This window comes from Mustela putorius, unplaced genomic scaffold (assembly GCF_011764305.1).
Source record: "Mustela putorius furo isolate JIRA1106 unplaced genomic scaffold, ASM1176430v1.1 tig00003845_pilon_pilon_pilon, whole genome shotgun sequence".
NCBI lineage: Eukaryota > Metazoa > Chordata > Mammalia > Carnivora > Mustelidae > Mustela > Mustela putorius.
The window spans coordinates 62,287,805-62,309,233 of record NW_025421998.1 but is presented as its reverse complement, the minus strand read 5'-3'; the positions used below and the strand labels follow the sequence as shown (position 1 = coordinate 62,309,233).

General features: G+C 43.9%; 1 protein-coding gene across 5 annotated transcripts in view; it reads left to right on the top strand.

The window, feature by feature from the left end:
• Positions 1 to 10,033: 10,033 nt before the first annotated feature.
• PDE1C (phosphodiesterase 1C) overlaps positions 10,034 to 21,429 on the top strand; it is a 304,120-nt gene continuing 292,724 nt past the window's right edge. For 3 of the 5 annotated variants that reach the window (XR_006601374.1, XM_045062854.1, XM_045062855.1), the window contains exon 1: positions 10,406 to 11,127. Coding sequence is in view for 4 of the 5 variants with exons in the window: in XM_045062854.1 (XP_044918789.1) it covers positions 11,027 to 11,127 (101 nt within the window). In the remaining variant the exon portion in view is untranslated. The other 2 variants (XM_045062853.1, XM_004762602.3) reach the window with 2 other exon arrangements.

Below are 21,429 nucleotides of genomic sequence, written 5' to 3'. Positions count from 1 at the left end.
AGTACTCCTATATTGTATACTTGAAATTTGCTAAGAGACTAGCTGTTAAGTTTCTCACTGCAAGGGCCTTCTCATTTCAGCATACTGCCACTGTCTGCCTGTGTGGTCTTGGGTCAGTGGTCGTGGCTGTACTCTCCTCTCCCTGTTCTTGTCTGTAAAGCTACTTAAAGATGGCTGGAAATGGTCTGCAGTTGCAGTCATTGTACCGTTATCAGAGGGCTGTGGGTGAGAGGGCTGTTGGTTAACCAGACGCTTAGCATTAGCCTTCCAGCTTACACAAAAATACCTACTTTGGGGAGACACCATAGTGGGTAGGCCAATGACAGGCTTCGGTTTAAATCCAGTTCTGCCACTTACTAGATGACCTCGGGCAAGTTAAGTTTCCTCTGAAGTTTTCAAGCATTGTCATGCTTACAAAGAGGGTGATACATACTACATATGGTAAACAGTAGCTATTCTTATTATTATACTGCTACTCTTACTATTACTAACTCACATTGGTAGCAAATACTTACTTTGGGGGAGAGGAGAGACTGGATATGTCCTATGGACACTACGCAGGGTTAAGCCTGCCCTTTCCGGAACAGTGAAGGCTCTGTATGCACATGGCCTTTTAGAGCTATATTTTGACAACTGCTCAATTACCCAGATAGCTGAAAACTATGTCAGCCACGATCCCAATGCATTATTGATGTTGGCCCTTTTCTTCCAGCGGCATCGCTGGGTCCTTGTCAGTGGAGAACAGGAAGGGTATTCTCTCTCTCTTGTGTCCCTTGGAGGCAGGCCAGAGTGGAATCCTGCTCCAAAATGTTACTTCCCTTCAAAGGTGAAAAGCATGAGTCACAGCTGGTCGTCCCCTTGGGTTATTTCCGCGGGGGGGCCCCTCCTCCGCACCATTTCACGGGTGATTAAGGACAGGCAAGCGCGCTCCACTGGGAGTGAGGACAGAGCCAGCGGTGATGCAAAGAGGGATTTTCCTTCGCTGAGCAAACACCCAGCGACGTCACCGAGCCTCTGGGGCGCTATCAATTGCTGCAGTGAAAGGTGAAAGCGCCTTCCGAGGGGATATTGATTTGGCGTGATGGTTAGCAGCAGCTGGGACAAAGGGAGCCTCCTCGCCGCTGCTGCGGGCTTCTGGCCGCTTTGGAGGACCTGGCCAATGAGAAAAGCGTGTCCTCGATGTTTGCAAATGCCGGGCGAGATGGGCTCAGCCAGCAGCACGAAATGACGCGGAGTCAGGCTGCTGCCAAGATGCCCAGAATAATGCGTTCACATGTACTTTTGGAGAGCAAACTCTGATAAGCACTCAAATTTAAGCACGTGCTTAATTGGCTTAAAGAAAAGAGAAAGAGAAAAGTCCAATCACCACATTTTCAGAAGGTGGTTTTTTTTGTCTTTAAATTTCTGTAGCCTTTTTTAGGAGTGTTTTTTTTTCTCCCCTTTATTCTTCCCCCCATTCCTCCCCCACCTCCTTTCCTTTATGTTTTAAGTGGTTTATGATGATGCTTTTATTAGTCGTGGTTTCCGGGGCTAGATAGTAACTGTGGGTGGTAGGTGATCGCTGCAATTTTAATCAAATTTATAATCCGATTGAATGATAGAAGTCTCCCTGCCAAGATTCTGACATATGCACATTTTCATTTTGATGAGAATATTGTTTTTAAGAGCCATAGTTATCAAATAAAGCTCCCGAGGTGACCAGGAGTAAATGACCAGCCTGCTGTCAATAAACCCTTCACCAAGTTTGATTTTGCTGTGGGAGGTGGAGGGATTTTGAAAAGGTCATGCATGCATTAAAATTTCCTCTCTGACCAGCTGGTTCTAGAACAAAGAGATGGATAAATCCTGCAGTAAATGAATAGGAAATGTGGTCCCAAGTCCCAGCTATAGTAGTATCTTTAGGAATTGCTTGGAATTGATCTGGCAGAATGTTTTCTGATAGATTGGGTCATACATAAAGCAGTAGTACATGGGAAATGATTACTGTGGTCATTAAAATTGGAACCTCCATGGCAAATGAGACCAATTTCTGGCCCAGATGGAGAGGCTACTCCTGCTATGTTGTGTGGATGGGTGAAGGGTGGGGACTGATTTTCACGAATGCTCTGTGGGCCTGAGTGGGCATGGGAAATAGGAACTGGAATCTTTGTTATCTGGAGGCTGGTGCCGAAGGCTGTGTTTGGTGTGCCTATAGTGAAACCAGAAGGGCTGCAAACAGGATCTTAATTGACAAGATTGGAGCTCTGTTCAAGGACTTGGTACTTTCTTTTCAGTGCTTTGGTTAAGATTTCTTAAGTGCTTCTGAAATCCCACTGAGGAGAATTATTTTCATTTCTTCACTTACATTTAGCCCAGGCAACGGAGTAGCCACAGGATGGTGCCTGTGGGAGTCCACCCCGTTCCATGGTGGTACTGGTGGCACAGAGGGTTTTTAGAGCCTCTGGCTAAGATTTGCTTTGCATGCTAATTACTTTTCCAATTGTGCCCATAAATTTCCATGCCTCTCCATAAATCAGGTCCCACACCCTGCTTATAGGAGTCTGTTTATATCTCAGAAGTAAAAATATAAGCATATGCCAACTTCTGATGAATCTGTCAGTCTGTATGTAGGAAGGATTCAGGGTCTTTTTTATTAGTATGAATCTGTCAAAAATGTATGGGTGGAAGGTATTCACGGGGACATTATTTTATTCTTCTGGATCTTAAAAATCCTTTCACTTCTGAGAATCAGAGGGAATAGAATGGGCCATTTAGGTGTCCTGGAGGACAATTTAAGAAAATGCCCTCGGGAGCATTTCCCCTAATTTCCCTTGTGTCCTTAATCACACAAAAAGTAACATTTCACTTATCTGGATATACAGTTAACCTTTTATGCACCAAAATGAAACCTGGCCAGCGCCTTACTGCCTTTCCCCAAACAACCCCAAATTAGCTTCCCGTCTAGTTGAAGATGGATTTGTTCCCATGTCTCGGGTTTGCTCATTGAATATAGTTCCTATGGCAGGAATCATTTTGGACTATAAATGAAATACATTTCATAATCCTTCTCTGAAAAGCCCAGTTGGTCATGGGCCATTTGTTCTGTTATAACCTCAGGGACAGTGGCGGACAGGACACTTGTGATCTCTGCTCTCTGGGACACTAGTCTCATGAATCTTGTAGTAATACTACCAACAGGGAAATCAGTTCATCACTGATTGGATTAGTTCAGTATTGTCACTGTGGGTTTTGGATGCTGGAAGTCATGGGTCTAGATCTCTCCTCAGTTCAGGTCACCTTTTTTTTTTTTTTTTAATTTGTAAACTAAAGATTATTTTTTTGAGAGAGCAAGAGAAAGAGAGAGGAGTTTGCGGAGGGAGGGGCAGAGGGAGAGGGAGTGAGAGAATCCTCAAGCAGGTTCAGCCCTGAGTGCAGACCTTGAGGTAGGGCTGGATCCCAGGACCCTGAGACCAAGACCTAACGGGAAATCTAGAGTAGGCCTCTTAACTGACAGCCCCACCCAGTGCCCCAGGTTACTTTTTGAGATCATTTGCATTCTTACTCCTTTCCAAACACTCTTCATGTAGCAACCAGAGTGACCCTTTACAAACACACCTCTTGGGCATTCCTTCTTCTTATCTGTGAACAAACCATTGAACCACATCCTTGGATGGGAGCAGGAGCCATTCTTGAGATCTGGGAAGGAGGCTCAGGGATAATGGAGCACTGGTCCATGGCTTCTGCTCTCAGCTCTGCCACTGGGCCTTCTGCACTGGGCTTCATTGAAACTGGCTGGGCTACTTGTTCCTCTCCATATGATTAGCATCTTGGCTAAAAGGGTTGCTAAGGTCCCTTTCTGTGCCGAGGTTTTCCACATTCAAATTTGCTTCACAGCCATCGGAAGAACAGCCCGCTGATTTATGTGCATTTGGGTCAGAATTTGGCTGACTGTAGCATCAGCAGTTTTACATGAACAGAATTTTCAATTTCATTAGTACAGCCACGTTAATTCTGCTGGGTTGGCAGTGTCTTCTGAGAGGCAGAGTGGCCACGAGAGCGAGGAGTCAGGAGCCGCGTGCTATCGTGTTACCTGGCCACTAGTGGAGGGTAGATCAGTGGAGGGAGGCCAACAGATCTCTTGGACCTCATCCACTTCATCTCTAAACTGGGGATAAAAATAACATATTTCACTCACTTTAGGATCGTTTTGAGGAACTCACTTATATAATAATGGCAATGCCTTGGTAGGCCATTATCAAACTGCTACTGAAACAAAATTATTGGGGCACCTATTTATCAAGATAAAAAGTCTCCTTACATTTACCTCGGGTCCCCTGCCCACCCCAAGGTCCTGTACCATTTCCAGGTTCCTTGCCTTCATGTTCTATTGGATGGATGAGATGGGGGAGGAACTCTACTATGCTTGGAGAGCTTTCAGTGTTTAAGGCACTGGCCATACATTTTTTTTTTAACTGCTTCCAAAAATCCTCCATGGGAGTTCTATTAGTCAGAATTTTTATGGTTTCCAGTGGCAGAAGTCTGATTCATATTGTTTATTTGGTTTATATAACTTTTTTGGGGAAGGGGTTGAGCTTTTTTTATTTAAAAAAATTTTTTTTTATTAACATATAATGTATTATTTGTTTCAGGGGTACAGGTCTGTGATTCATCTGTCTTACACAATTCACAGCACTCACCATAGCATATATCCTCCCCACTTAAAAAGTCCATGGATAGCTCTGGCTTCAGGCATTGTAGGATCAAGGGGCTCAAAAGATCCTTTAACCTTTGCTTCTTTGTGTCTGTAGCTATTCTCTCTGCTGTTCTCTGTGTTGGTGTCATTTTTTTCTGGTATACTCTCTCTACATGGTAAAAAGATAACCCCGGTGCCAGGATAACTTCAAGCTTTATAATATTATCTCAAAGGAAAGATAAATAGACCCTCTCTCTTTCCCAGTGGCCATATCAAATCTCTCATAGGGAACAAATGCTATAGTTACATGTCACCCTTTGGTCACTTTGTTTAGAGATACAGGGATGGCTCTGATTGACCAACTGAAGTTGTGTTTATTAGAGTCAAATCCAGCCAGACTCCAGAAAGGGGACCCTTTTTTGGGGACCCATGAAAAGTTTGGTTATCCCAGGCCAGGCTGTGGGTTTCAAAGGTATGTGAGAACTGAAAGAGATCTGGCAGCCGCTGAGCCCAACCTAGCCCATGGCCAGAGAAGGGAAGTATCTTATCCCAGGTCACGTGTGATTCAGTGCTATGCTTAGACCTCTACTTGCCTGTGCCACCTCCACTGGAAGCATTGCATGAGTTTGCCACAGCACGTGAAAGATTCTACCAGAGAGAGGGGCAGAAACTTGTTCAGTGAGACCACACCTGAGCTGGGATTGCATCCTATTTCTTCTCCTGTCTGCTCCCCCTCCCCCTCTTGGCCAAACTCTGGGTAGCTGAGATGGTAGCTACTCAGAGCCCCATTTCAGATGGGCCAGAGAATGGGAGTCCTCTGGCCTTAGTGGTTCACCCTTCTTCGTGTACTTCCTTTTTCCTGGTGGAAATGGTTCCTGAGACTGAGTCTGCCCCAAATTATAAAACCAAAATGAGAAGGCATCAAAGGGAAAAGACAGTGTGACTGTCACCAGAGAGGCCCCTTGCCAGAAAGGGAAGCCGATGGGAGAGGAGAGCCTCCGCTGACAGTGTGTTATGGGGCTGGCTCACATCTGGTGTGAACGGGAAGGAGGAGCTGTGGTGCCTGGCGGTGCTACTTCCCATATCCTAAAGTCTTCTCTAGAACTTCCCCCTCAGCAGACTCTCTGGATGATGCCACTGCCAAATCATGAAAAATGTAACAAGGGCGCTGGTGAGCTTCATGAAAGTTGAAGCAGGCAGTCCTGATCTCGAAGCTTCTCGAAGGGTTCTTTGGAGACAATGCCGTGCACTTTCTGGTTGTGTCTCTTTTCTTCGGGCAACTCTTCCTTCTTCATAGGCCGAGGTGCTCATTTGTATTTGATAGTCAGATTCCTTTTATGGAACCCTGGCTATCATTTGCCCCATGGTTGTTGCATATGCCCCTGGCAGGTTCCTGGAGAGCTGATCTCAGTGTATGATGTGTATTCAGGGCAGCGGGCACCCTTGACATGGGACCATGCCTTCCACTGCTTAGCATCACCCCTCATTCTCTGTCATGTGGGGAGAGCCTGAGTTTCTTCCATGACCATAGCCTGGCTGATCCTTCCAGCCTTCCTCCTGTTCTTCGTAGTTATGCACTGACAGTCAAGCCACCTAAAATAGTCTGGGAGCAGCTGCACACCCCACACCTTCTCGTGCTTCTGTGTTTCTTTTCATTCAGTGTGCCCTTTCTGGAATCACCTGCCTTCACTCCTCTTCCATGTAAGCAATTTCTCGTCCATTTTCAAGATCCAGTTTGAATGTCACCTCTGCTTTCCTGTCCCTCTCCCCCCAGCATCAGTGACCCTTCCTCTGTGTTCCTGCAGACCCACCTTCTCTGTTTTCGATCCTTTTACTTACCTTTTTATGTGTCTGCAGGGACACAGAAAGGAAAGGTACAGGAGCTTTGCACTCTGGTCTGGGTTTAAAACCTGGCTCTTCCACTTGTTAACTGTATGTCTTTGCAAAAGGGATCTGACCTTTGAGAACCTCTTCTTGCCTTTACTTGTAAATGGGCATGAGGAACTCTTCTGAACTGTTTGGTTGAGGATGAAATGAAACAGCCTGTGAGGTGCTTAGCATGATGCTTGACAGAAAGTAGTAGTGTTCAGTAACAGGTAAAAGTAGTGATTGTGGTTTTTATGATTATTATTGGGTTGTGATGTCCTAGAGATGAAAGGGACCTGAGGGCTCATTCTTCACATATAAAGCCTGATGCCTACTTCCTTGTCGGAGAGTCACCCAGCTTTTCCTTGAACTCTGCCACACAAAGAGACATCACTTTCTCTCTTATCTTTTGATACTTAATAATGCTCCTGATACAGAGGCTTGCCTAGTGCTTAGACAAAGTTACTCTATGTTTATTTGGGGAACTATTTTAAATTGGCAGTTATATTTATGTATATATGTATATGTATATGTATATGTATATGTATGTATATATGCATTATATATTATATATGCATGTCTGTCTTTTTTTCTATCTATTTTCTATTTTCTATCTATTTGTATCTAAACATCTTATATGATGTTTCACCATATAAGATTTCCTAAAAAGTCTTACTGAAAAAGCTGGGTAAGGAAGTCACAGTGGAAATTAACTTCCCAAGCAAAGTTGTGAGTGGCTTTGCATTTCCTTAGATCTTTAGATTCTCGGTGGGTTTGCATCTGTTTATTGCCTCTCTCTGTGTGGACTACCCATGGAAACTGTTGTTCATGATGTTGCTGCAGCGGTCAAACATATCCTGTCTGTGATAGATAAAAAGAATAAAATCTGAGTAACATAATAACATGATGCATCTAATAGTACTAATACTTTATTGGCAGGAAGCAGACAGATTTTTCCTAATGTAGTTTAGAAACAACCCTGGATTAGGAGCAAGAAATCCTAAAATAGTTTACGGTACTTTGGCTTCAGTTTTCTCATCTGCGAAGTGGGCGTATTCCTCATGCAGAAATGGGAGATAGAGAAGGCAGAGGTGGACCCTGCCCTTGAGAATGACACATTTCCTCCCTGCCCTATTCAACCAGAGCAGCTCTTTCTTTAATTTTTCAACATGAAATAGCATTGGAGTCCCTTATAAAATGTTATTCTAAATAAAATGTTCTGTCACTTAAAAATTTTGTAAACTTCTAGACCATATTATCTTTAAGGTCTCTCCGGCTCCAAAAACTATGTGTCTCTAAAATAAAGAAGAGCGATGTATCCTTGCTAACTTTCTGATGCATGTTCAGTTTTAAAAAATGAAACAAAATTACTTTTCAGAAACTTATTTTTAAAAAAGATTTTGTTTATTTGACGGAGAGAGACACAGTGAGAGAGGAAACACAAGCAGGGGGAGTGGGAGAGAGAAAAGCAGGCTTCCTTCAGAGCAGGGAGGCCAATGCAAGGCTTGATCTCAGGACCCTGGTGTGGGGCTCCATCCCAGGACCCTAGGATCATGACCTGAGTCAAAGGCAGCTGCTTCACGACTGAGCCACCTAGGTGCCCCACATTTTAGAAACTATTTTTGAATAATATTTTTTGTCTTCCCTTTCTGATTGGCTTAATTGCAGGGAAAGGCTATTCCTTTTCTTTTTCTTCCAAAATTTGCTCTTCTCTGACTTAATCCAAATCACACATCTGAAGAAAAGGTGATAGGTATGGTGGAGGACAGGAAGACAAATATGCTTTATTATTCCCTTGCATCCTTTCATCCCAGGCCAGTCCTTGGAGAATCCACACCATAATTAAAATATGTTTTCAACAACATGCATCTCCCTTTTCTGTGGTTTCTTCCCCCCCCCCACTACCCCGTTCTCTCCAGATGACCTTGTAGACTCATAAAGGTGGAACAGATGTAAAAAAAATCTTTATACCGAAATTCTTCACTTGAACCATGTTGAAAATGGCACCCGGTGGGGGGACAGATTTGTGCTGGATAGGGTAATGAGCCGTAACTCAAACGCGGGTCTTTTCCAGGCCAGTTCATTTTCTAGTAGGTCTGGAAAACCTCCTGTGCTTTAGTTCCCTGATTGTAAAATAGGGATGATAAGAATAGTATTTGCCTATTGGAGTTGTTGCTAATATTATGTGAGCATAGAACTTTAGAGCAGTGCTTGGACTATAGACAGTTTTGGATACCTGTGTGCTGTTCCCCTCATTACTATACTTACACATTCTGACAGCAGGCTGCCCAAGGTGCACAGAGATGGTAACCTCATTTGGAACCATGCTGCCTCCCGTCTTGCATCCCCAAAACAAGTTATTAAAATATGTCTTTTTTTTTTTTTTTTTAAACATCTAGTTTTAGCAGGTTACTGCTCCCTGCTGGGTAACATTGGGTAGGTAATAGGTTCTTTTCAGATAAATGAATTTAATGTTAACATGTTGGCTGCTTAATGCTATCTTTGTCTGGTGGTAATGTGTTAACTCAGTGATAATGTATGTGCTTCCAGAAAATCAAGGACTGACTTTCATGAGGTGACTTCAGATTGTGTGGTAGGTGAGTGTGTAAGTCATTTTCAATCAAATGGGTCAGTCATCTCACCTTGAGGAAGCCACTTTCTTCCACTGGAATGAATGGGGGTGGTCATGCCATTCCCATCACTCTCACCTCACCTCTAATTTCTGGAAATAAATGCCGACTACCAAATGGGTGAGCATTTAGGATTTAAACACTATCACTGTATTCCTTTATCAAGGTCATATGACTGTAACTTTACTGGAAAAATGAGGAAAAACTAGCTGTTATCTTTATCACTCTTACTTTTGAGAAGCAGGCATAGAACTAATGGCTAGCCAAAGGATTCTGGGAGTGTGAATGAAAGAATCTGCCAGGGAGGGAAATATGGTTAAGGGGCAAGCTGCACCCAGAATCTCAGGAGCCCTGGGTCCCAGCTTTGAAATAGCCCTGGGAGGTGGTAGTGGCTTCATCTAGATGGGAGTTAGGCTGCAATCAACTTGAGCCAGGATCTTTCTTTTTCCGTCTTTGGTCTCTCTCCTAATACCCCCTCCTTCCTCCCTTCCCAACTCCCTATCTGGTCCCATACTTCCAGAGCACAGTGCTTTATTGACACTGTGAATGACCTAGGGGGACACAGTGAGTTGCCACTTTGTGGAGCTGAACCTCTTTGCCAGTCTCAACGCCTGCCCAACCATTGCGCCCCTGCAGGGACCTCTTGAGGAATATGTGGCATTAATCGGTGGAACTTCCTACCTCCTCAGTGTTGGTTTATATTTTCCTTCCCGGCACCACCGCCATCCCCCCCATGCCCTCCCCCCACCCCATCATGGGTCGGGGAGGCGGGGAGGGATGGACAAATGAAGGCTCTCATTAGTAAGAACATATCAGGTCTTTTTAAGTGTGATGTGTGATTACTTTAATCCCTACCAATTGCTTTAATATTTCAAATGGACCCGGGTCTCCGGCGGGCCTGTAGGTGAGCCGCACCTGAGAGCTGCCAGCGCGAACTCCGCGGAAGGTCGCCGCGCTGTTCTGCCTGCAGCCCTCTGGGGGGCCGCAGCCCTCGGTTCCCCGGGACGGCGCGCGCGGGGCACCTCGGGCGTCGTTTTGTGCGCGCCGGGGCGGTGCGTGGCGCGCGCGGGGCTCCCGGTCCGAGGCCCGAGCGTGTGCCCCGCGGCCGGCGCTTCCCCGCGCGCCCCTCCCTCCGCGCCCGCGGGTGTCAGACCAGACGCCAGCCCCGGCGCGCTGACAGACGACTTTTCTCAGTTGTCAGTTTTCTCGCTTGTCAGCAGAGCTGCTGGTAAGTGAAAGAAAACAAGAGACGGGGCGCGAACGCGGCGAGGCTGGGCAGAGACGGTGGGACGGTGGGACGGGAGGAGGGAAGCCGCGGGCCGCCCGCGGCTGGGGCGGGGGGCGCGGGCCGGTGAGGTGCGCGGCCTCCAGGTCGGACCACCCCGCCCGCACCAGCTCCCCCTTGGCGCTTCCCTTTCCCTCTCTCGCCTCTTTCCCTTCTCTCCCTTCAGTCTCCCCCTTCCTACCCGGTCTCCCTTTCTCCCCCAAATCCATCCGCTGCTACACTGATCGTTTCTGTGGCTTTGTCTTAAAAAAAAAAAAAAAAAAAAGAAAAAATAAAAGAAAGAAAGAAAGAAAAAAAAATCCGAGTAGGTCCGAGGTGCTTTCTCCTGGAGCAGGAGCACAATCCCTGTTGTGCTCGGGACCATGGCTGGTTCCTGCAGCTGCCTCCGGGAGGCACCTGGGCCGGGGGTCGCCCGTGCTGCGAGCCTGCAGTAAGTCCAGGTTTGGGGGCACAGAAAGTGACAGGCAAAGGCGCGCGGCGCCGGGCTGGGGCTCGAGGGCCGGACCCGCGAGGAGGCGGGGAGAGGGCCAGCCCAAACTCTCACAGCCTCACTCCCAGTGATAACCTGCAGCTATGGAGTCGCCAACCAAGGAGATTGAAGAATTTGAGAGCAACTCTCTGAAGTACCTGCAACCCGAACAGATCGAGAAAATCTGGCTTCGGCTCCGAGGGCTGTAAGTAAATCTATTTACTTCTCTTACCCTGTTTCTCTCTGCAATCGGTATTTTACGACCCTGCTACAGCCGTGACTGCTCACCCCCTTCCTGCAGGTCCCTTTAAATACAGCCCTGGACGTTCCATAACTGCTTCTCGGTTAATTACAGTCACTGCTACCTTTTTTCCCCCCAAGAGACTTGGGTTTTTTTGTTTTGTTTTGTTTTGTTTTGGGTATTTTAGAATGCCTTGCTATTTCCATAGCATACTTTCTTTGGGGGAAGGGGAAATGTCTTTAGATTTCAGTTGTAGTTAGCTCAATGTCCACGGAGATGTTTCTCATCTTTTTATCCAAGGAGGAAAGTCTGGGGGCACTCAGGCCACAGACTGTGTTAATCAAAGGAAGATACTCTCTACAAAATGCTTGCAAACATCTTGGCAGGTGGTCCAAGAACTTACCAACAGTTCAAATTCAACATTCATTCTGACTGCTCAATTTTCCTCTTCCTTGCCCCGGTCTAGTTCAACTTCTGATATTTTCTTAGCATTCTTTCTATTGGGGAAATAATTACTAGAAGGTAGGTCTGTTTCTGGAGAAAGCGGGGGGGTCAGAACAAATATTGGAGTTTCCTAGCAATATTAGAATAGTGAAATAGCACATTTGCTTTCAGTACAGTGGCCAGAATTCTAGTTGGACTGATGGATAGAGATCTCTGAATTTCATTCACTTCATTGTTTCTGCTAAGGGCTGTTTCCTCTCTCTTACCGACAATCTCCTGCTAAGGAGAGGTGTCCTTTCTGTGAGAAGATTTCATAAACAATGAACAGCTGGTTACCCTGGTCAGGAAGCTCTAGTGATAGCTGTGCATTTACAGCTTGCCCCTCAGTTGACCAGGCAGATCCCCAAAACACCTTTCATAACTACCAGATACTCATTTCATGAGACATTTGGCATCAAATATCTAGTGCTAAAACAACAACAACAGTGTTTTTTCCAAGTATATTCTCCATTCTCTTCCTTATGGACAGTGATAGGAATAGGAGCTCCCTGGCAGTTCCTTTTGCAGTAGTTAGTATGTTTGAAAGCGCGCATGCGCGCACGCACACATACACACAACCTGAAACAAAATAAAAAAGGCGCTGATATAAGTTAGCTTCATCCTAGAGGAGACCACATCCCAACCGGGATGTTCAAAGTTTCTAAAGGGAAGGGATAGGCATATATGTTTTTTAAGGCATATATGTTTTCAATGGCACATTGAAAGCGCCATTTATAAAAGCCCTTCCATCAGTAATCCAAGTGAGTTTCATTGCCACGGATCTGCACAGGAAACCATGACAAATAAGATGATTTTTGGGTTGTCCGGCTGCTGCAGACAGAGGCGGTACTTGGAGATCTTGTCTTTTTGGTTGGCAAGCTGTCCTGACCATTGAGGTGCATTTGGTGTTTACAGTAAGCACATGTTATATGTATGAACATTACAACTGATCATATTGGGGTGCACTCAGAAAATGGTTGTGTCTGCAAAGTCGGGGTCTGAGGTAGGCAGCATCAAAGTGCTGCTGGGGGGGTCCCCTAAAATCTCAGCTGGAGGGACTTGTCCACACACATTCAGGAGCTGCTTCTCTCTGGCTGTTTTTATAACTACAACCAACCCCATGGAGCTGCTCAGGCTAGAGGGGAGTGTTTGAGTAAATCAGCCAGGCTGAGCATGTGTGTGAAAAAGCATTTAGTGCTTATAACACACTGTCTTACCGCTTTCTGGTTCCTGTCTTTTCGGCTTCTCTCCCCAAGGTGTTGGGGTGTGACATAACCACATTTTCGTTCTCTCATCTCTTCCATCTACTCAGCATCCTGTGCCTTTGAACATAAAAGGTGTGGGTTGGTTCTTCTCCAAGTGTGTGTTTTTGAATTCCTCTCTTTACCCTTCCTACTGAAATGCACTCCCTAAAAGCAATCTGAGGAGATCTGTTGCTCCGCTTTCTATTTTGAAAAGGACATGTTACTATCGTTATTGTGACATATATATATATATATATATTTTTTTTTTTTTTTTACTACTGTTAATGGTTCTTACTGCCACTTAAAAAAAAAAAAAAACAAAAAAACCCAAACAGTAGTGCTATGATAAGTTGCTAAAGACTCTGGAAACCGAAGACATGCTTATTTATACCATTTGGAATAACACTCTTGCTGTTCAAAAAATAGAAACTCATAGGAGGTGGAAGGGTATGTTTCTGTTTGTCCACACAACAGATTGTCGGTAAGAGAGAGGAAACAGCCCTTACAACATTTTAGAAAGACCAAATAGCCACAATTGGATTTTCACTATTACCTTGACTCCATTTAGAAGGCGCTTTATAGGCCAACACAGTCAAGAATTTGGTTCAGTTTATTTGAGAGTCATCTAAGTTCAGGACTTGATCATCTCATACCTGGACGGTTCAGTGGCATCAGTCTTCTTGTCAGTATCTTCTGTGTTCAGTCTACTGTTCAATTTTTCATCTCCTCTGTTAGAATGTAAGTTCCTTGAGGATGAATACCTTGTGTGTCTTACTACTATACTCCAGGACATAGAGCAGGGTCTGGCACATAGTAGATGTTCAAATAATAGATGATGACGGAAACATTAAGGAACACATATGAACTTTTTAATAGTAAAAAGGAGGATAAATATATATTGGGGTAAGCTTAGAGGCCACATGATCTATCCACACTGTATTGCATGAAGTAGACAGGAGTTAAGTTTTGTTAACATCATTACCCAGGTTGGGCACAGAAATCTAAACTGAAGTAGGAACAGGGTAAGATGTGGGAAAGGAGTGGTCCTTACCAGCAGAAAGAGGATTGTTATTGCTGTTCTTATCTGCCAAGAATCCACAATGTAGGAGAATATAGGGGATGATCCTTTACGTGTTACAACCTCCACCCATTGCTCTTTCATGCTTTGTTTCCTTTTTTTTTTTAAAGATTGTATTTAGTTAAGACACAGAGAGAAATTCTGAGAGCGTGAGTGGGGAGGTGGGAGAAGGCTGAGGGAGAAGGAGAAGCAGACTTCCAGCTGAGCAGCAAGCCCAGTGGGATCCCCTGGGATCATGACCTAGCTCAAAGCAGATGCTTGACCGACTGAACCACCCAGGCGCCCCCCATGCTTTGCTTCTTTTTTCTTACACATCTCACCACCTGAAAACTATGTATTTTATTTACTTATTATGTAAACGTATTTTACATGTGTATTTATTTTATTTACTTATTATGTACTTATTGTGTTTATTGTCTGTCTCCTCCAACTGAAATATAAACTTCATGAGGACATAGTTTTTTGGACTGTGTTGATCGCTGGTGTATCCCTGCACCAGTACTATCTGGTATATAGTAAATTCTCAATACGTATTTGAAATCTAGAGCCTGTTCACATATTTTTCTGGGAAAAAATTGGGAAAACCTTTTTTTTTTAAAAAAAGATATTTATTTATTTATTCGATAGAGATCATAAGTAGGCAGAAAGGCTGGCGGGTTGGGGGCTGGAGCAGGCTCCATGCTGAGCAGAGAGTCTGATGCGGGTCTGGATCCCAAGACCCTGGGATCATGGTCTGAGTCAAAGGCAGAGGCTTTAACCCACCCAGACGTTTTGAGGTGGCGTTTGAGCCACCCAGACGCCCCTGGGAAAAACACTTAATCTAGCCTTGTAACAACATCAGGATGCTAATAGCACATCGACTATCAGAAATGGGAATTTTAAACACTATCTCCTCCTCTTGAGATTGCAAAACCCTTGCAAGTTTTGATGTTTACTATAATGATGACTCTTATCTCCCTTGAGCAAGGTGCTGAACACCTTGCATGGAGGCTGACTGTGATTCGAGTTTTGTGGTATTCCTCACTCTCCCTCTGCAGCCCTGCTACCATCTCATACCCACGTTCCTCTAAGCCAGGGGGAAACAAATACTACACACCTGAGCTTTTTAATCATCTCTGCCAAAGGGATGCTGTCTGCTTACGTTTCTGGGAGGAGCCTCTCCCCCACCCCCCCATTTCCGTTTCAGTAGACCTCTGTTGTCCCCCAGTACCATTGTCATACCTCTTTCCTCTGTAGAGATGGTGGAATCTGTAAGAGCCCTTCCCGGTGGTTGTTTTGTCAGAGAATTTTCCAATCAGGGAAAATATGACAAGGGTGGCCCTTTATTCCTCTGGTGATGTCGGGGAACCTCAGGACTGTATAGGTTGGAGTCATGACTTGCACCTTGGGTCCTGATCAAGAGTTTTCCTATTTGCCAGCCTGTTCTATGATGACAAAAAATGTTTCTATACTTTTTATATTTTTTAATTGAGAGCAAGCCAACAGGTTTCACTGACTCCTTGGCATTTATTGTCACAATTGTATTTAAGCCATCATGTATTTATTTTGCCCAAGTATAATTAATTTTTTGCTTATGTGACACTATGAAGATGATTTCTTTTGCATTATCTAAAACAATATTGTCATATAAAGAGAGGTAAATGGCTATTAAGGTAACAGACCAGCACTATTGATTTTTTAGTATTCAGTGAGCTTTTTGACTCCCTCGTATGGTAATGGGCCCTGCCTCCCTCTACTCCCTACCCTTGGCTTAGGTATGAGCTCAATGTCCAGGACTAGCCAGTCTTAGGATTTCACCCTAGTGGCAACCGTGGTAGGAGTCAGGTGTGGCAGGGAAACCAAGCAGAAGTGATAGAGTCCTTCATTGAGACTGCTCTCTTGGTTGTTGGGGAGTGCTGCTTTCCCTTCTGGGTTTTCCTGGTGGCTGCCACTGGGTCCACTTCCTACTTAATGGAGAAGACCTTTCTGTGATAGGGGACAGGAGAACCAACACTCAGAGAAAAGCAGAGGGGAGAACATGGAGTGGAAAGCCTTGGTCTGCTCCCAGAAGCCCCAGGGTCTGCTCCCAGAAGCCCCAGTTCCTGCACCTGTTTCTCAGATTCTGGGCTCTCCCAGCGACAGAACCAATTGGGCTGTTTCTGCTTGGGTTGCTTGGAGTTTGATTTGTCTTAAAGAGTCTTCACTAATACCCCATTGAAGCACAGAGAGCTTAAGTGACTCTTCCAAAGATGTGGGGAAAAACCATAGGTAAAGAAGCCCGCATCTTTGCTTTCATATTTCTTATTTAATTAAGCCCTCTTATGCTGTATTTTCTCTGTACTCATCAGAAATTTTTAATAGTGCCATCAATGTTCAAGCAGCATTAGTTTACTCAATTAACATCTACTGAGTGTCTATTATATGCCAGGCACTTTGATAAGCTCTGGGAGTCAAAAGCAGATAAGATACCCTCCCTTTGGCTCTTGCCAAGCTAGCAGGAGAGACTGAAAGGAGAAGCTGGAAGTGCTGACTATAGTTACAGAGGAACGCACAGGGGCTCCTCCACCTGGGATGCCAGGAGTAGGTGCTGCAGGCTAGCAGTGAGCTGCAGATTTATTCTAGCAGAGTCCTTAGAGTCACAAGGAAGAAACTCACACGGATCCTTTTCATTCATATCAGCCTTCTGCAAAGATGTGAAGGAGTCTTTTCAAAGATTTGAGGAAAACAAGGAATCCTCTAGTCAGCCCAGAATAAACCAGAATAAATAAGCCCAGAATTCTGAGCTGATTTTATGGAAAATGAGAAAACCTGCTTCTACTTCCTAGGGATATAGCCTGAGTCCTAGTGCCCTTCTCTATGCTCATCTCTCACTGATAATTCCTAAAAGATGAGGGTGTGGTTGGGTCCATCTGCTGTCCTCTAACATTGAGTTACTGGATAGAAATCTCTCAGGTCACCTCAAAAGGAGTTGGCCCCCAAATTGGTCCCTGGTCCCTCAGGGGGACCTTCCCCTACAAATCAATTTCCAAGAACCTTAGTTACTTTCCTTGAAAGGTAGCTATGTGATGTCCTCTTGCAACGTATCAGGTACAATATGGAGGGATAGATAGAAGCTAGTGAATGGAGGTAACAGAGTGTGCAAAGTACAGAGGCACAGGAGATATTAGCACGTCAAGGAGGAGTGAGAGATAATGTTGGACAGGAAGGCATGGGCCAGATAGTGAAACATGTAATTTTGAAAAATTTGCTTTTTGTTTTATTCAAAACTATACATGCTTATAATTTAAGGAGATAAGTACTTTAACACGTTTTTCTATGTTGCACGTACATAGAAGTGTGTCCCACTCTCCACTTATCTTGCGGAATCTTTTTATTTTGATACATGTAATTTTAAGGAGTTTACATTTTATCCCTTACCTTATAAGGAACTGTTAAAAGACTTTAAGCTAGAGAATAAAGATTGAGACTTGAATTTTAGGATGGGCTATTCTGGAGGGCAGACTGGTGATGGAATCTGAGGTCTGGAGAGCAGTTAGAGAGGGTTCTTGAATTTAGGGTAGTGCCACTTAGTTTTGGAGCAGAGAGAGAGAGAAGGAGAATTTGGCTTCCAAGTTTGTTTTGGCTTGGATGTCTTAGTGAGTTTGTTGCCATTTGCCTTGTTAGGGGCCATGGAGAGAAGAGCAGGCTTGGATAAAGCAGGATGATAAACTTGGGTTTGGACATGTTGAAATGGAGTTGCCTCTGGGAGATCCACGTAGCTATTGGTGATAGCAGTCTGGAACTGTGGAAAGACCTTTGGCCTGGAGCAGGGGGTCTGAGAGTCATGGTTCTGAGGTAAAGCCTTGCGAGCAGATGGCCTAGGGAAGATGGGCTTCACCCAACTCTCACTAATAAAGCAATGCCAAAAGAATAACCTAAAAAGCTCTTTAGGTCCACCAGATTACATATTTTAGTATATTAATGGGTCCTTCCACTCTCTCATTTAATTAAAAATGTCAAGTGGCTGAGCATATTTTTGTAGAACTCCTATTATATACCAGATACTAGGAGCTTCAGAAGAGATGTAGAAATATCAGGAGTAAAGCCCTGCTCTCAGGAAATTGAGAGTCTAGTTAGAGACAAGATAATTCTTTATACATGTGAGAAGTTAAAAAAAAAACAATAGAAGTATGCACAGTAACTAATTGCTTATTAAGTGATATTGACACAGGGTCCTAGGGTTCTGAGAAGGAAGACATTCATGTGTGAGGAATTGTTTTTGTCTTTCTCTTCCTACTAAAGATCAAGTAAGTCTCATCTGAATACTTCCTTAGTGTGTATTAAAAGGAGGAAAGAGGTGAACAGAAAAAGGCTAAGTAGATTCTTACACTTAGAATGAAATTTTCTGTACTTGAATACTAATGCAGTATATTAGCACATGCTCGCTTGCTTAACATAATTTGGTTGTGCTGACTTATTAGCCAATTACAACTCAGTATTTATCACTTAAGTATTTATTATTTTGACCAAGCTTTACAGCCTCTGTTGGCTGGGAAGCAGCCATAAGCAGAGAGATTTCTGCATTTCTAGTTTGATTTTCTATCTTTAATTTTCTTTGGCTCATAGAAGATGGCTTGGTTCCAGTTTTCCCATACCGGGGGGGGGGGGGAAGTACTCACCTGACCTAACTCATGGTTTTTCAGTAAAAGACTAAGAAAAATAATTGTTGAACATGAGGCCCATAAGGTAGTCCGTAATGGCTTTAAGAATGGCCATCACAGTTTCTCATCATAATAAAAAATGAATTCTAAAACAAATAAAATACTCTATTCCTAGAGAAAGTGTACTGAGTCCATGGGAAGCTTTGGTATTCTTCAGACTTACTGGAGTGTGCTTTTTTGACAGCTCTTATTAAACAAAATAAACGAGGCTTCATGAGTATATGAACATCCAAGATGTTTTTAGGTTGTGAAATAATGAAAAGCTTAAGAGAATTATTCAATCAAGAAGACATAATTTATAATTATAGGTAATGAATTTTATTTATATATGTGAATGAATACACATACACGTATATGCAGGAAAGTCATCCATCACTCATTCACTAAGCAAACACTTTTCCTGGCACTCACCATGCACCGGGCACTAGAGAGTGGGAAGCAAGCTAAAGGCTCCCTCTCTTCAGGGAACATTCAGTCTACTGATGGAAGCAAATATTAAACATGTAATTCCACAAGTAATTATTTACATTGATGAGTGCCACAAAGAACTATAGGGCACTGTGGAAACATGTGAGGGGATGAAACCTTGTCCAAGAATCAAGGAAGCCTTCTCTGAGGGAGATTTAAGCTGAGCTATGAAGAACAAATAGGTATTAGTTAAGGAAAGAGGTGAAGGAGAGTATTCTAAGGTATTCAAAGTCTAGGAAAACATTTGCAAAGAGCTAGTTGAACATGGAAGCTCTGAAAAAAACAGGAGGGCCAAGTAGCTGTAGCCAAGACTCTATGGAGGTAGGAGGCTCAAGACACAGCTAGAAGGGGATCAGATCTTGCATTTTATTTTATTTTACTTATTTAATTTTTCTTTAGGCAAGGCAGCAGAAGATATGATTTATTATATACTTGTTACATTCAGCCACAAATGAAAACAGAATTAGTCCCCAAAGTCACAGGTCCAGGGCAAAGGATCAAAAGGAATTGTTTTGGTATGAGCAAGGTGGGTCTCTCAAAGGTGGTGATTGTGATCAGATGGTGATGAATATTCTTGATCCATTGAATCAAACTCTAGAAAGTAGGCACGCACTCCAACAATTGGTATTAGTATCCCTTGCTTCTGGCTTTCCTTATCTCTGCTCCTGTGGCTTCTATGGGTCTATAAGCTATCGATTTGCTTGGACCTCTGCCTCACTGTCTTCTTTGATGCTTTAGCCTATGCATTGGCTTCTTCCTCTTCTTGGCTCTCATGGTATGGCAATTTCCAAGAAGAGGTGCTAAGGCCAAGAGGCTTCTTTTTTTTTAGACCAGGGGGTTTTAGCAATGGTAAGCCATTGTAGGTCTGTAGGAATGGATTTGAGAGATTTTCAGGAGATAGACTCAACAGGACTTGGATGTGGAAAATGAGGAAGAATGTGGAATCTAGGATAACTCCCAGGTTTTTTGCTTCATTTCCAGATGCTATTTACTTAGATCAGGACCACTGAGGGGGGAGCAAGATTGCAGGTTTTGTTGTGCATGGGAGCAGAATGAATGGAGATGAGTTCAGTTTTGGACATATTGAATATGAGGGACCTACAAGATGTCCTTGAGGAGATATTGGGAAGGCATGAGCAGTTGGATAAGTGGGTCTGGAGATGAAAGTTCTGGATTGAAGGTATAATGGATAGCCCAACAAAGTAAGAAGGAAAAAAAAATGGTATATTTGTATATATACATAGACATACACACATAAGAGAACACAGTTTAGTGTGACACCCTAAATGGTCTGACAGAAGGTGCCAGAAGACTGTAAATTTATACATATTTTCTCATTGGCATTTTTTTTTTTTTTAAATTCAGCATATGGGAAAGGCCAGCTAGCCATGGTGTACATAGCTTTGCTTGAAATCCTTATGTTGACTACTTGGTGCTGTGCTCACCATAACATAGATTTGGAGTAGAGACAGAAACCTGGAGGGTAGGAAGGATCATTCCCAATATTCTAAAGGTAGAAAGAGACCGTGACCCAAGAAGCCAAATGGAATCTAGCCCCTCATTACGGACCTTCTGGGAAAACAGGGCATGAGCCAGGCAGTGAGACCCAAAGTGTGGAGCCCAGCCACCACCATACAGCCTGTTGAAGGTTGGCTGGGTGGGGGTTCTCTGGACTTTGCAGGAGGCCATCCTTTGTCTAGGCTTGCCCAGTGCTACCCTGTGGGGACAATGCTGTCCTAGAGGAGGCCTTTGATGGACACACCAGCTCTCTGTCTCTTGGGGCAGTGCATAGGTCCTGTTGGGGTTCTCACCCTCCATACTACATGTGCCTTGTTCACGGCCCTTTCTCTCTTTAAGGGCTTCCCCAAATGGCCCTCCCTCCCTTCACTTTCATTCTCTTCCAGAGGGACCTAATATTCAAGATTCCCCTGAAGCTTTCCTTGCCTTAAGGCCACCAGAAGAGTGAAAACTTAAACAATCAACGTAAGAATGTGTTGGATATTTTGGCTGAAAGTCACTATTGGACATCCAAAGAACATTAAGTTCTGTTTATCCAGATTCCAAACAACCAAAATGCTGAAATAACCAAGACTTTTCCTGTACTCTAGAGACACTCTGAGTAAATCCAGTAGTGAAAGATTAGTTTTTGAAAGCTACTTCCATGTGTGTTTTAGGAATAGTTCAAATTCTGACTAATATCTGCCCCTTTTTCCCTCTACCTCTCTGACTCTTATCTAAGAATGACTCTGACAGGTCTTTACCTTTAAAATGCCTCCCCCGAAGAATTTTATACTTAGTATACTAGTCCAGGTGG